The sequence below is a fragment of the Mirounga leonina genome, unplaced genomic scaffold (genome assembly GCF_011800145.1).
Source record: "Mirounga leonina isolate KUSES-001 unplaced genomic scaffold, KU_Mleo_1.0 Mir_174, whole genome shotgun sequence".
NCBI classification, from domain to species: Eukaryota; Metazoa; Chordata; class Mammalia; order Carnivora; family Phocidae; genus Mirounga; species Mirounga leonina.
In genome coordinates, this window is record NW_023270451.1 from 23,404,731 (window position 1) to 23,418,400 (window position 13,670).

Genomic DNA, 13,670 nt, shown 5'->3' on the forward strand with positions numbered 1-13,670 from the left:
GTGAGGGGGGGCTGGGCAGGAGGCCGGTGGGGGGGGAGGGGAAGACCCGTATTTCTGAATGCTGTGTTTGCCCTCTTTGTAAGGACTTAGTACTTTTTCAATAAAAAATAAATTTAGTTTGTGGCTACACTTCAAGGAAAATGGTTTGATGGTAAGTGTAGAGGAGTCCCAGCTCTGGATTTAGAGAAGTCGTGTGGCTGAGTCCTTTAGCATCACTTTCATGTGGTCCAGTGAGCCATTCTCAGAAACCGCGAACATTTTTGAAGATACTGAACTGGAGACATTCACAATTCTTCCTTCCCTTTTTTTTTTTTTGCTATTAATCCTTCATGTTTTAACAAGTCCTGAAGTTAATGCTGCCTACACTTTTTTCCCATCAAATTGGAAGTCTTTTCCTTCTCTTTTGAGGAAAGTAATCTGTTCTCTTTAGTTCATACCTCACATAAATCAAAGGGGTGAATGTCAACACATGACATATCCAAATATCAACTTCCTTTTTTTTCTAATTAAGCAGGATTTAGACATTTGGTTTGAAGAAGGTTGGTGTTTCTTAACATATAAAGTAACCCATATGTTCATCTCTTCCTATTCTTTCTGTCCTTCTTGGTAAAGCAAAAGTTCAATTTCAGCTTGCACCACATCCGTATTCCAGCCTAGGCATAGCAACCTGGGTTTCCTGTTTCCTGGAAAAGACACACTAAGTGGTAAGTAAATGATTAGAAGCCTCTACTGAAAAAGCTTCTTTGACCTGAGCACGTTTCTGTGAACATTATTGCCAGATATGATGGCATATCCCCACCTCACTTTATCCATAGTAAAGTTTTTGGAATAAACAAATTTATAAAAATGGAATATGTGTGTGTGTGTTAGTTATAATCCCCTTTCACCAACTGACCTCGAACTCTTGGGTTTCTTTTTTTTTATTTTTGTCCAAATGCTTGCAAGACCTAAAAAGATTTTGGCAATCATCAGAAACAAGGGAAGTGTGAGAAACTGTCAGTCTAGAGAAACCTAGGGAGACAAGATGATTAAATATAATGGGGTCTCCTAGATGGGATCCTGGAGCAGGAAAGGGACATTGGGTAAAACCTAAGAACACCTGAGTGAAGCGTGGATTTTGGTAATAGTGTATTGATATCGGCTTCTTAGTTGTGACAAATGTACCACAATATAACAATAGGGAAGGTGTTAACAGTGGGGAAAACGGTGTGAGGTGTATGGGAACCATACCGTCTGAACTGCCTTTCTGCAAATCTAAAACTATTACAAGACATTGATGAAAAAATAAAATATAAATTTGTGCTGATTTCTCTGTAGAACTCTTACTAGTTCTGACTACTGAAATAGGAGCAGGAGCCTCTTTTCCTTTTATAAGCAACATTTGTAAAGGAAACAAACTTTCCTTTTACAAAGAAAGAGGAATTTCCCAGTTGTTCTGCAGTGTGATACGGGTCCTATCCAGTCTGACACCTGGCACGAGGAGGGTTTCCAATGCTCTGTGTGGTTTCACAGGCTGGAGCAGTTACTTTCTAAGAATGGCTTTGCATTTTAAAGAACTTTTGCCAAGATTCCTCACCTTGCTGTTGGGTTGGTCCTGTTTGCTACAGCATGCAGGAGCGCTCTTCCCTTCTACAGTAATTAATAATTCACATCATTATTTGGGGGGATAAACACTCATTTTAGAAGAACTTGTTGGGTGGGAATGGCATTTTTCGTTTGGCTGCACAGTGACAAGATGAAAACAAAGCATTTTCTCCCAAAGCAGTGACAAGAAATGCAGAGCTTGTCAGTAGTGATGCGATCGGTTTCCAGTAGCTCGCTGTTCAGTATACTCCTATGGAATGATTAATTGGTCTCAATCAGTTCGCAGCGGGAAGTACCCACCTCATGGTAAGTATCACCACAATTGGTACTAATTAGCTCTGTTGTCACCTGTCACAACTGTTAGGCTAAGAGCTGAGGCAGGTGATCAATCTATATACCGGCAACCCAAGTCCACCTGGAGAGGGGTTGGAGAGTCAATGCCAAGGCCATCGTAGTGGGCAGGGAGGCCAAAATCCCTCTCTGCTGTGTGAGCATGAATGAAGTTCAGTCAGTGATTACCAGTCCCACAGCATGAAGTCAGAAGTGTGGCACTCAGGAGGGGAGCTTGGGCATCTCAAAGAGAAAATGCACCTGGCATTCAATTGATGCAAGGTTTCACGGCATTTGGGCTTCTAAATCAGCCAGGCTGTAGTTCAAATCTGGGCTTGCCACCTCATATTCATTTGATCCAAGTCAGTGGCTTTACTTGCCCATGCCTGGGTTTCCTAATCTGCAAAAATGAAGGCAAAATTATGACCCAGTAGGACTTTGTATACACACACACACACACACACACACACCACAGGTCTGGCACTCAGAAGGTGCTCAAAAATTGTGGAACACCCCCCTACAAAGCGAATAACCATGTAACGTGGTGTCACAGTGCTAATGTTCATTATCCCTCTTAATAATAAACAAGAAAATGTTCAGATGTTCAGTGTCAGCATGAAGACTGATGCTGAAGGTAAGTTGGGGACCAAACCTTTATTGCCCTTTTTATTGATCCTTTTTTAAGAGCCCAGTCACTTAGGAAGGGAGAGGAAGCAAGGGGAAACGTAAAAACTAGCAAATAAAATGGAAGGGAATTGGGCGATGGCTTGTAGCAGAGGAAAGTTTATTGGATCACATGTGTCTCATTTGGGCAGGTTGGGACCAGAGCACATGACCCGTGAAGGAAACATCCAGTTTATTGGATCACATGTGTCTCTGTTGGGCAGGTTGGAACCAGAGCACATGACCCGTGAAGGAAACATCCAAGGGATGATCTACATTGATGCAAAAGGAACATCCCACTGGGACTTTGAGTCATATTCTACTAATTCATTGTTTTAGAATTGGGTTCTCCAAATTTCTCAATGACAATTCAACAAGACCCCAGGTGCTTGTTAAATCCACAGACCACTGGGCCTCTTTGAAATCCTGATGCAGAAGTTCCAGGCTGGGACCCAGGAATAACGTAGAGAATAGAGTTTTTAATCAACTCTCTATGTGCTGCTTGTATTCAGATAAGTTTGAGAACCACTGATTTAAAGCTGTACTTTTCACTTGATTGCACATGGGAATTTCCTGTGTAATTTTTAAAAATATCGATGCCTGGGTCCTACCCCCCAGGAATTCCGATTTAATTGGTATGGGATGTGCCTTGAGCATGGGGAATTTTTTAAAGCTCTTCAGATGATGCTAAGGTACAGGCAAATTTGGAGTAACAATGATTTAGAAAATAGCCTAAGGGGTCCACACACCTATGTGGATGATACAGGTGAATGATGAATAAGTAATAATTAGATATAAGGTCGCATCACATATAAGTAGGTTCCCAGCACAGATTCAAGGTGTAAAATATGGTAAAAAAAAAAAAAAATCCCATTTCAGAAAACTTTTGGGGAGCAGTCTGCAAATTATCCCATTGCCCTGGAATTTTGTTGTATTCAGAAGTACTTGCACTAAAGGCACTACCAACTATGATTTAGAACCTCAGGTCCCCAGATTTCCAGTGCTTGCCGTATGGGTATGCATACGAATGACAATGTGACGTGAATCCAATCTTGACTTTTGCTACAGTCATCTCTGGTGCTAACATTGCACCGTCTTTCCTCTTCCTTCTCTTCCTCATTATCCAAAGTCATTAAATGTCCAGACTTGGAATTACCACCCACAACAGGAACGATAACCAGCCATGAGGATCTGTGAAATGGGAGAGAGAGTGACCATCCCAGACAGGAGGCAAGGCTGGTCAAGGACTCCAAAGAGTTAAGCCATGTAGCAAAAGGTGCAGTAACGCTTCTAGGAGACAGTTTGTCAACCCAGATCATCAAGGCAGGACCAAGCATTACAATGAGAGTTGTTAGGAAGGATTTGTTGAGCAAAATGAGGGGTCCTCTGGACATTCGCTTTGTCTGGAAATGTTTCTTCAAATCACAAAGTAGTCAATTCTAACTATACATGGGGGCATGTTGTTGATCAGTATTTAAACTGCATTACTAACTTCAAATCTTCCAACAGCCCCAGAGAAGAGAGGCAAAGAAAATGACCTGTTTGTAGGCAGGGCAAGAACTATCATGCTCCTTTTATGAACTGAGAATTCAGGCTTAGACACCTCACTCCAATTAGGATGGCTGCTATTAAAAAAAACAAAACAAAACAAAAAAAAACAGAACAAAAGCAAAAGCAAAAGATGACAAGGTTCGTCAAGGATGTGAAGAAACCAGAACCTTTGTGCATTGCTGGTAGGAACGTAAAATGATGTAGCCACTATAGGAAACAGGACAGTTTTAAAAAATTGAAAATAAAATATGATCAGCAATTCCACCTACAGGTATCTACCCAAAATAATTGAAAGCAGGATCCTAAAGAAATATTTGTATGCACCCGTATTCATAGTAACATGATTCACAAGAGCCAAACAGTGGAAGCAACCCAAACGTCCACTGACAGATGAATAGATAAACAAAATGGGGTATAAACATACAAGGGAATATTATTCAGCCTTAAAAAGGAAGGAAATTCTGGTACCTGCTGGGACATGGATGTAGTACCACTGGGAGTATTACATGGATGTCCTAACCCCTTTAGGATATTGTGCTGAGTGAGATAAACCAGTCATGAAAGGACAAATGCAACACGATTCCATTTATATGAGGTTCCAAGAGTAGTCAGAGTCATAGAAACAACGTAGAATGGTGGTTGCTGAGAGCTGGGAGGAGGGTGGGAATGAGGAATGAGTGTAGTAGGGATGGAGTTGCAGTTGCGGGAGGTGGAAATGTTCTGAAGTGGATGGTGGTGACGGTTGTGCAACAGTGTGAATGCACTTAGTGCTATGAACTGGACCCTTAAATATTGTTAGGTTGATACATTTTATGTTGTATATTTCACCGCAGTCTTTTAAAATAATAAATATTTTGAAAATGTGCCAACAACAACAACAACAAAACACCAATGTAAGGCTGAGAGGATTCACACACCAGTAGGCGTCAGAGCGGGAAGTCAGCTCTAGGGCCTTCAGATGTGTCAGCCGTCCCTTTCCACCTCCGTGGCTCTCAGGGAGTGGAAATTGAAGATGTTCTGGGGCAAGTAAAGAGAATTGGATAATTTTGTTCAAGGAAGGAGTGATCAATATAGTCTAGACAGTTGTCCTGAAGATAAGAAAGGAGGTTGGTGAGCTCCATGAATCAGAAGGTGTCTGCACACTGACATTTTTTAAAACAGATAAAATTCACCCTTTTAAGATACAAATTCAATGTTCTTTACTATATTCACAAAGTTGTGCAACCATCGCCGCTCTATAGTTCCAGAACGTTTTCATCACCCCCAAAATAAGCCTTATGCCCATCAGTAATCATTCCCCATTATTTCCCTGACCTCCATCTTACGCAACCACTAATCCGCTTTCCGCTCCCATGGGATTTGCCTCTTCTGGACAGTTCATGTAAATGAAGTCATACGATATGTGGCCTTTTGTGACTTAGCCTAACGTTTTCAAGGTTCATCTATGTTATAGCGTGTGTCAGTACTGTGTTTCTGTTTATTTATGGATTACTATTCCGTGGTATGGCTTTACCACATTTTGTTTACTCCCCGGCTGGTGGATATTTGGGATGTTTCTGCTGTTTGGCTACAATGAGTAATGCTGCTATGAAGGTTCGTGTACAAGTTTCTGTGTTGTCATGTGTTTTCTGTTATCCTGGGTGTATACCTAGGAGTGGAAATGACTGGATCATATGCTAACTGTATGTTTAACTTGTTCAGGAACTGCCAGACTGTTGTCTAGAGTGGCTGCCTTCTGTCCCATTCCTACTGGCATCATAGGAGCATTCCCATTTCTCCCTCTCTTCACCGACACTTGGTAGTTGCCCCTTTTTTGCCCAGCTTTATTGGGCTATAATTGACATGCAAACACTTTTAAATCCTAGTCAGCCTCGTGGGTGAGAAGTGGCATCTCCTTGTGGTTTGTGCGTGAACTTTTGTCTTCTCAGCACCCAGTCCAGGTCTGTCTCTTGTTACACAGTAGTAACTCACTACTAAAAGATGTGAAAATTCTAAAGGATTATAGGAAAGAGGATCATTGTGAGTGGTTTCTAGTCTTTGGGAAATCAAATTTTATTTTATATATTTTTAAAGATTTTATTTATTTATTTGACAGAGCACAAGCAGGGGGAGCACCAGGCAGAGGAAAAACAGGCTCTCCGCTGAGCAGGGAGCCCATCACAGGGCTCGATTCCAGGACCCTGGGATCATGACCTGAGCTGAAGGCAGGCGCTTAACTGACTGAGCCACCCAGGCGTCCTGGCAAATCAAATTTTAGAATCAGCTGCTTTTCATTTTTTGAACACAAACTGAGTCAAGAGGTAGCAAGCAAGCTCACTGAATCTTTGCTCCTGGGTACTCCATTACTAAGGGGGTGATAAATTTCAGTAGATGGTTACTCTTAGAGTTTAGAAAAATGGCATGTGCGCCCTGGGATAGAGACTTAGGCAGAAGAAGAGAGCTCTGCAAGAAAAAAGACGCTTTCCTTCATCTCAATTAAAGTGAAGTGCCCGACTCATGACTCACTTCTTGGCTTCACCACCTTCACACCTTCCACACTGTCAGATGCCTGGTGCTACAAGATTGCCTGTAAGAGAGGTTTTCGACAGCAGTGTTCTCCAATTAAACGTGTTTCCATTAACAAAAGAAATATCTTTGTGAGTTTCTTAGGTACTTGCAGAAATATATTCTAGCTCACTAGTAGCCAGAAGCATCTGATCTTTCTGCCTCACAGTCCTCTGACAGTTAAGTATTTGCTTTTAGGCAAATGCAATGTCAGCCACCATTAAACAGCATATGGCAACAATATGGCCATTCCCTCTTGGGACCAACCTCTCCCCAGAAGAGATGGTACTTGAAATAGGAGATGCTTTTGAATGCAAGACCCCTCTCCCTCCCACCCAGGCATGGTGGCTGGGGAGTGGGCAGAGTGCCACACACAAAAGGACTCGGGCAACCATATCAAATGTGAACATAAGGGACAAGCTGCCCAGCCAGCAGTGACCAAGGCTGTTTGTCCTGGGCATCTGGGGCTGTGGTTAAGGGGAAGTACCGTCCCGAAACTGGCCAAGATTAGCTCTCTAAAATAGAAAACAGCCCCCACAGCCACTGAAAGAGGGGTTGGGGCTGACTGCTGTTGAATGCAGTGGGGGTGCAGCGAGCAGAGGGAGCCCTTGAAAGCGGAGTCTCCACCCATCTCGTCTCTGAATTCACCCTGTGAATGGGAGAAAATAACTGCCTTTTTTTGAAATAGATGAGGAGAGTGTGGAACCCTGTCTAGTGGGTCAGCTCATGTGCAAGTGGACGTGTGGCCAGAGGGACAAGGGCGAGGGCTGCCTTTGCAGGGACAGCCAGTAACCAAGCAGTCTGCTCAAGAGTAAAAAATAAAGTTTCCTCCAGAGCATCTGGGCTGCCACATCTGTGGAGGGCACCAGAAATTGTCAATAGAGATGCCCAGATGCTCTAAACATAGTCCCCAAACCTTGCTTGTCCTGATTGGATGGAACTATAATATGCTGATAATCAAAATGTGGTGCTCGTCCTCTTGGAGACGGTGGTTCCTCGTATAATACTATTTCTGTGTGACTTGTGTTGGGATATAGCCGGTCAGACTCACTGGTTTTATATCAAGCTTTTACTGTATGAGTCAATCATATTTCTGGGCCAGATAGTGAACTCACTAGCCTTGTAAAAACATACAACTGCAGTGTCAGAAAAACTTACACTGATTAGACATTAACACTGTCCAGAAATTCTCATCAACTTTATCATTATTCTTCCACTCGTGTAAACTACTTGATTTGAATGTTTAAAGGCCATGCGTTATTTCTCAAAATGAATCTAAGACTCTGATATTTTAAAGAATAAAATAAGGAAATAGTTAAAACTCCAAAAATATTTATAGAGATACATATTCTTTTTTAAGATTTTATTTATTTTGACAGACAGCGAGAGAGGGAACACAAGCAGGGGGAGTAGGAGAGGGAGAAGCAGGTTTCCCACAGAGCAGGGAGCCTGACATGGGGCTCGATCCCAGGACCCTGGGAGCATGACCTAAGCCGAAGGCAGACGCTTAACCGACTGAGCCACCCAGACGCACCGAGATATATATTCTTAAAGAACTAAGAATAGGGGCGCCTGGGTGGCTCAGTCGGCTGAGCATCTGCCTTCGGCTCAGGTCATGATTCTGCGGTCCTGGAATCGAGTCCCGCTTCAGGCTCCCTGCTCAGCGGGGAGCCTGCTTCTCCCTCTCCTCCCCACTTGTGCTCTCTCGCTGTCTCTCCTTCTCTCTCTCTCTCAAATAAATAAATAAAATCTTAAAAAAAAAAAAAACCTAACAAAGCAGCTTCTTGTTTCCAATTAATTTTGCTTGTCTAAATTGTATTAATCATATAGTTTTAATAATGCTTTATTATGACCCTGAATAACTGAATTGGCTACAAAATTTTAAATGCCTAGGAAAGTGATGAAGTTTTTAAAATAACGTTAATATTATTAATAATGGTTTTCATATACTATGTCTTCAGAAAATGTACTGTGCAAATGAGAACAACAAAAAACCCTGCAGGGGCACCTGGGTGGCTCAGTTGGTTAAGCGACTGCCTTCGGCTCAGGTCATGATCCTGGAGTCCCTGGATCGAGTCCCGCATCGGGCTCCCTGCTCGGCGGGGAGTCTGCTTCTCCCTCTGACCCTCCCCCTCTCATGTGCTCTCTCTCTCTCTCTCATTCTCTCTGTCTCAAATGAATAAATAAAATCTTTAAAAAAAAAAAAAACCTGCATATTTTAGTAGCGTCAATCAGTATTTCTGGAATGCTCTTTTTACTCTTTACCAAATCGTTATAACTGACAGGGTGATATCATCCTTTGCTCCTTATGCTGACAGTCAATAAATTCCAAGACAATTGGCAACAACAACTAGGTCAGTAGCTGTATTAGCAGCAGGAGATTGCAGGGGTTTTTCTAAAACTTTACTCCTAGGGGTTGGTGCAGACTTTCCAAATTAGAAGAACTTTCTCCATAATTGGGGGACTGTTCCCATGTGACCGTAGGAACCTAAACATTTGGATGAAAAATAAAAACTTCAGTCAATCATCCAAATGTTTGCCACCATTACATCAAACATCAGGGTACTTAAAAACATCTCAAGAAATGACTAAACTTTAAACTTTACATCTAGATAATTGAGATCATACTGGCTTAGTGTTTCCATATGAATGATAGTATGTCAAATGAGGCACAGTCTGGAGATGTCTTGAGCCTTTATGTTCTAGAATACATAGAATACATATTATAAATAATGTTTGATGCTTAAAATATAAACAAAATTGATAATCACATAACTTCTCCTCCATTGCTAATCTTCCAAATAGAAAATAAAAATATGTGTCTTCTCTTTGTCCTCATGTTTTGGTTTGCAGCAGAACAAAGTAGACTTTGGTGATAGAACTCTGGGGCTCTAAGGTATTGTTACTCTTTTTTTAGCATGAATTTGACTTTTTATCAAATGCAAATAGAATTCTGAATTCGAGATTGGGGGCATTTGTCACATTTAAAACTCCTTGAAATGGTTTCATTAGTACTTAGTGGGAAATGTGTTTGATGATTAAGTGAACAATGAATAATGAACAAATAATGAATGAAAAAGTATGGAATGAAAAAGTAGGAATTAGACAGTGTTCTCACTTTGTGGAGTTGGATTCTAGGTGATTGACAACTATGTGTTTCAGTTTCGTAGAAGTACCTCCACTGTTTATTTTTCTCTAGTTTAGAGAAAAGGTTTGGAGTGGTATTTGCTGAGATGTAACTGAAACACAGAAGCAATCAAGTGGTTGAATTCTGGATTTTTCAAATTTAATGACCTTCCTTTATCCATATTGATCGGAGCTTTGGTAAATTCAATGGCTGATACCACCTGGATAATTTTAAGTCTTTCTGAAGCTTTAAAGAAAATGTTTCCAACATAGCTCGAGCAACATAAGAATTTCATCAGTTGAAAACTAAGAATCGCTTCTGTGGGATGTGTAAAACAAGAAGCTGACCAGCATTATTTTCTTTTTCTTTAATTCAGTATCATTATTGAGAGTTATTCTTGAACTTTATGAAAACCAGATTGGGGCACAAGCATGTTCTCCATCTAATCATGTTCAAGGAATTGGAACTGAAAATCATTCAAACTAGGAAAACATGACATTGAAAAATAGTCTGCATTCTTTCTTCTACCTCAGCGTATCTGAGGCTCTTTCTGACAAGGAAGACTTAGGCTGATAGTAGATCTGATCTTTTTAGAAATGGATGTTTAGCTTCCCATTCAGGAAGAGATCATAATTTTTTTTTCCAATCACTTTTTCACTTTGCTGGCCTATCAGTGACAACCTTTGATCCTCTCACATTTTTCCTCAGAAAGCTATTCTTGCTCACTATCGTCCACAAAAAAAAATCCAAACAGTGCCTGCCATTCAAGGCCGTCTTTTATCTGGCCCAGGTGACCTCTCTAGCCACATTCCCTACTACCTGCCTCTTCCGTTCAAGCTCCTTCCCACCAAAACCAGACTGCTGGTTTGGGCTCTTTACCAGCCTCCAGTCTTTCATCCTATTACCCCATCTCCCAGGAATGCCTATTTCTTTTCCTCTCCACTTGCTGAGAGTTCCGCAGGTACTTCAAGGGGTGAAACATTCCCATTCATGAGGTCTTCCTAATCATCCACCCTTTCCACTCTCCTCTTTTCTCCCCTCCCCTAGCTAAAACTAATCTTTCCCACCTCCCCTGTCACACACAGAAGGACACACATGCACGCACACATGCTACTATGATGATTTAGTCATGGCATGCATCACATTCAAGGCTGCTCTTTGTGTGTGCAAATTGTGTCCTGCACAAGGATGTCAAACCCAAGGGATAAATGAAGACAAAGATCCCCCTTACTCTCCACTTGCCAAGGCATGCACCTCCCCACATGTCTATGTCTATGCAGAGAGGCATCTTTTTCTATTTCATAGGAAGGCTTGGACTAGCATATATGGACTAGCAGCATATGCAGCTCTGTTCATCGGCATGCATGCTTTTCTCTTTTATCAGGGCACAAGTTTGTTGAGGGCAATGACTACCTTTGTATTCCCATCATGCCTGGTACAATGCCTTTCTCACACGTAAGGTCATTCATTGAATTTAATTGAAAGGATGAAATGTATTTATTTTAAAAAATTGCTTCCACATATAAACACAAACATGGAAGCACTGTGGGGATCAAAATGGACTTTTTTTTGCAAATGTGGAACGGCCAACTTATCTGATTTTAAGTGTATCATGGTTCTAAGTAATTTCCTATAAAATGTAGTGCCCAGTAGTCTTTTGTGGAATTTCAGAAACCAAATTTGTGATGCTATGACAGGCCCTGGTAGAGCTGGACTGAAATCCACTTCTGACTGTTTGTTAAAATAGGCAAAGAATAACATTAAGAATTGTCTGAAGTGGGCAGGATCAAGGTCAAGAGAATGCCCATGGGAGATGAGGGAATTTGGGGAGGAACCAGTTGGAGCAGTCTGAGGTCAGTATACTTCCTAGAAGTCTACATTAAGGCGAGAACACAAAACCAAAAAAAAAAAGCACCACGTCTTAAGGTCCTTGAAGTTTTGCCAACACTGTATATAGTATAACTCGATGTGGCCATGCCCTCAAAGTAAAGAATTGCTTTGTAAAGACTTTCGTGGAGAATTAATATTACTTCTGATGCAATTTTGTCAATAAAATGGGAAAAGTCCACATAAACCAAGCTTTACATACCACAAGACAATGACACACATAAGCTTGGTTTTATGCCTATTTGAAGACATGGCCAGGATGTCAAATTTCAAGTTTCACGGGGTAAACATTGACCAACCCCTCAAGGGAAAAGTCTGTGTCGAGGTACAAAATATTCTACTGACTACGCATTTAAGAGTTGCTTTATGTTTTCCAGGATGTGTTGAGTTGATGTGATGAACTGTTTTCTCTTCAGGAAGAAACAAGCCTTCGCCAACCATTTCACAGTACACGTTTCTCCCCTTTCTCCTCCCAGTCCTCTGTGATGTCTGTGTGCTTCGCTCGTTTCCATCCCAACTTGGTGGTTGGTGGGACTTACTCGGGCCAGATTGTCCTGTGGGATAATCGCAGTCATCGAAGGACGCCAGTGCAGAGGACACCCTTGTCAGCTGCTGCCCACACCGTAAGTCAGTTTTTGTCATTTCTCTGTCAGCCACCCAAGCCCTGAAAGGGGATAACTGACAGAAGTACGCATGTGGTCAGTAACTCCAAGTTAGAAGTGTGTAATTTGTAGCAATTGTATCCTGACAGACTGAAATAAAGCCGAGCAAAAAGTAGGTGAAGGAAGCACTGGGTGTAGAGAAAATCTCTTAATGATCTACAAGTTTTAGCACAGAGGAGGGATCTCTCTGGATGCACCAAAGACCATTGGTGAGGTGGGGACAGATTAAAACTACAAAAGGACACAGGGAGAAACTTGGGAAGAGGTATCTGTGAAATTGTTGTAAAGAAACTCTTTGCATTGACATTGTAACGTGGAAACTCATATTTTCAAATGGGCCATGAAGAGTAAGCATTTCATGTCTAGGGATGGTATATGGGACTTTTGCCAACAGTCCTTTTCCATCTGTGATTTGAGGGAGTGCTATAACTTTAAATTCTGGAATGTATGGTTGTAAGTCTCAATGGTAAAGTCTACAGTGACAATATAATCCCTCGGGTTAAAAGTCAACATCTCAAAACCATTACCCACAATTTCGCAGAAGAGGTTCAGTATAGTGTTCATAAGACAACTACTCTGTCATTTCCTTTAAGAGAATGACAGGTGTGTTTAGCATCTGTTAGAAGGAATGAGAAGACAGGCATGTCTCCATCAATCCTTGCTACCTTGACATGCAGAGTAACTGATGTTCTTTCTCTGAAATGCCCAAATTATGCCCAAGGATACAGCTCAACTCTTGTTTCAATTTCCTTAATGTGGTTGCCTCATTTGCTCCATCCACTGGCCTCAAAACCATTTTAACTTTAAGAAAGGACTGCTGGCTGCCTTTGCTAGGACCATGAAGAGGGAAATTCTTCCACCCTTGTAAGATTGATGATGGGAAATGACAAATACCAAGTCAGCCTTAATTCTGATTGACTTGGGCCTGAGACACATGCAGGTGAAATGAGTTCTTGGGAATCTTGGAAAATTGCTCTTGCCTACCCCATTTCTGCAAACTAATAACAGAAAATTGTGACCCAGGAGAAGACAGCTTGACACAGGTGTTTGTGCTCAAGTCGTATGAAACCACTTCTTGGCTGGATGCGCATATCTGGTGTGTTTCTGAGCACATCTCATGAAATTTCAAAAATTATAAATCCAAATGTTAGAGCAATAAGTTTCAGGGGAAAATCCAAATCCAGGAGCTCTTCCAAAGAGTTAAGCTTTCTTTGTCAAGTAACTTAGGATATGATCATTACAATTAAAATTCTATTATTATCAAACAGTAACATATTTCTGTTCAAAAATAAAACATTTTTCCCCTCTTGCTGCGTTTTGTT

At 41.4% G+C, this 13,670-nt stretch overlaps 1 protein-coding gene across 1 annotated transcript in view; it reads left to right on the forward strand.

Annotated features, from left to right (window-relative positions):
- DYNC1I1 (dynein cytoplasmic 1 intermediate chain 1) overlaps positions 1-13,670 on the forward strand; it is a 311,144-nt gene that overhangs the window by 223,968 nt on the left and 73,506 nt on the right. Inside the window, exon 11 of the mRNA XM_035020602.1 lies at positions 12,163-12,309. Within this exon, the coding sequence (XP_034876493.1) occupies positions 12,163-12,309 (147 nt within the window). The remainder of the gene's footprint in view (positions 1-12,162; positions 12,310-13,670) is intronic.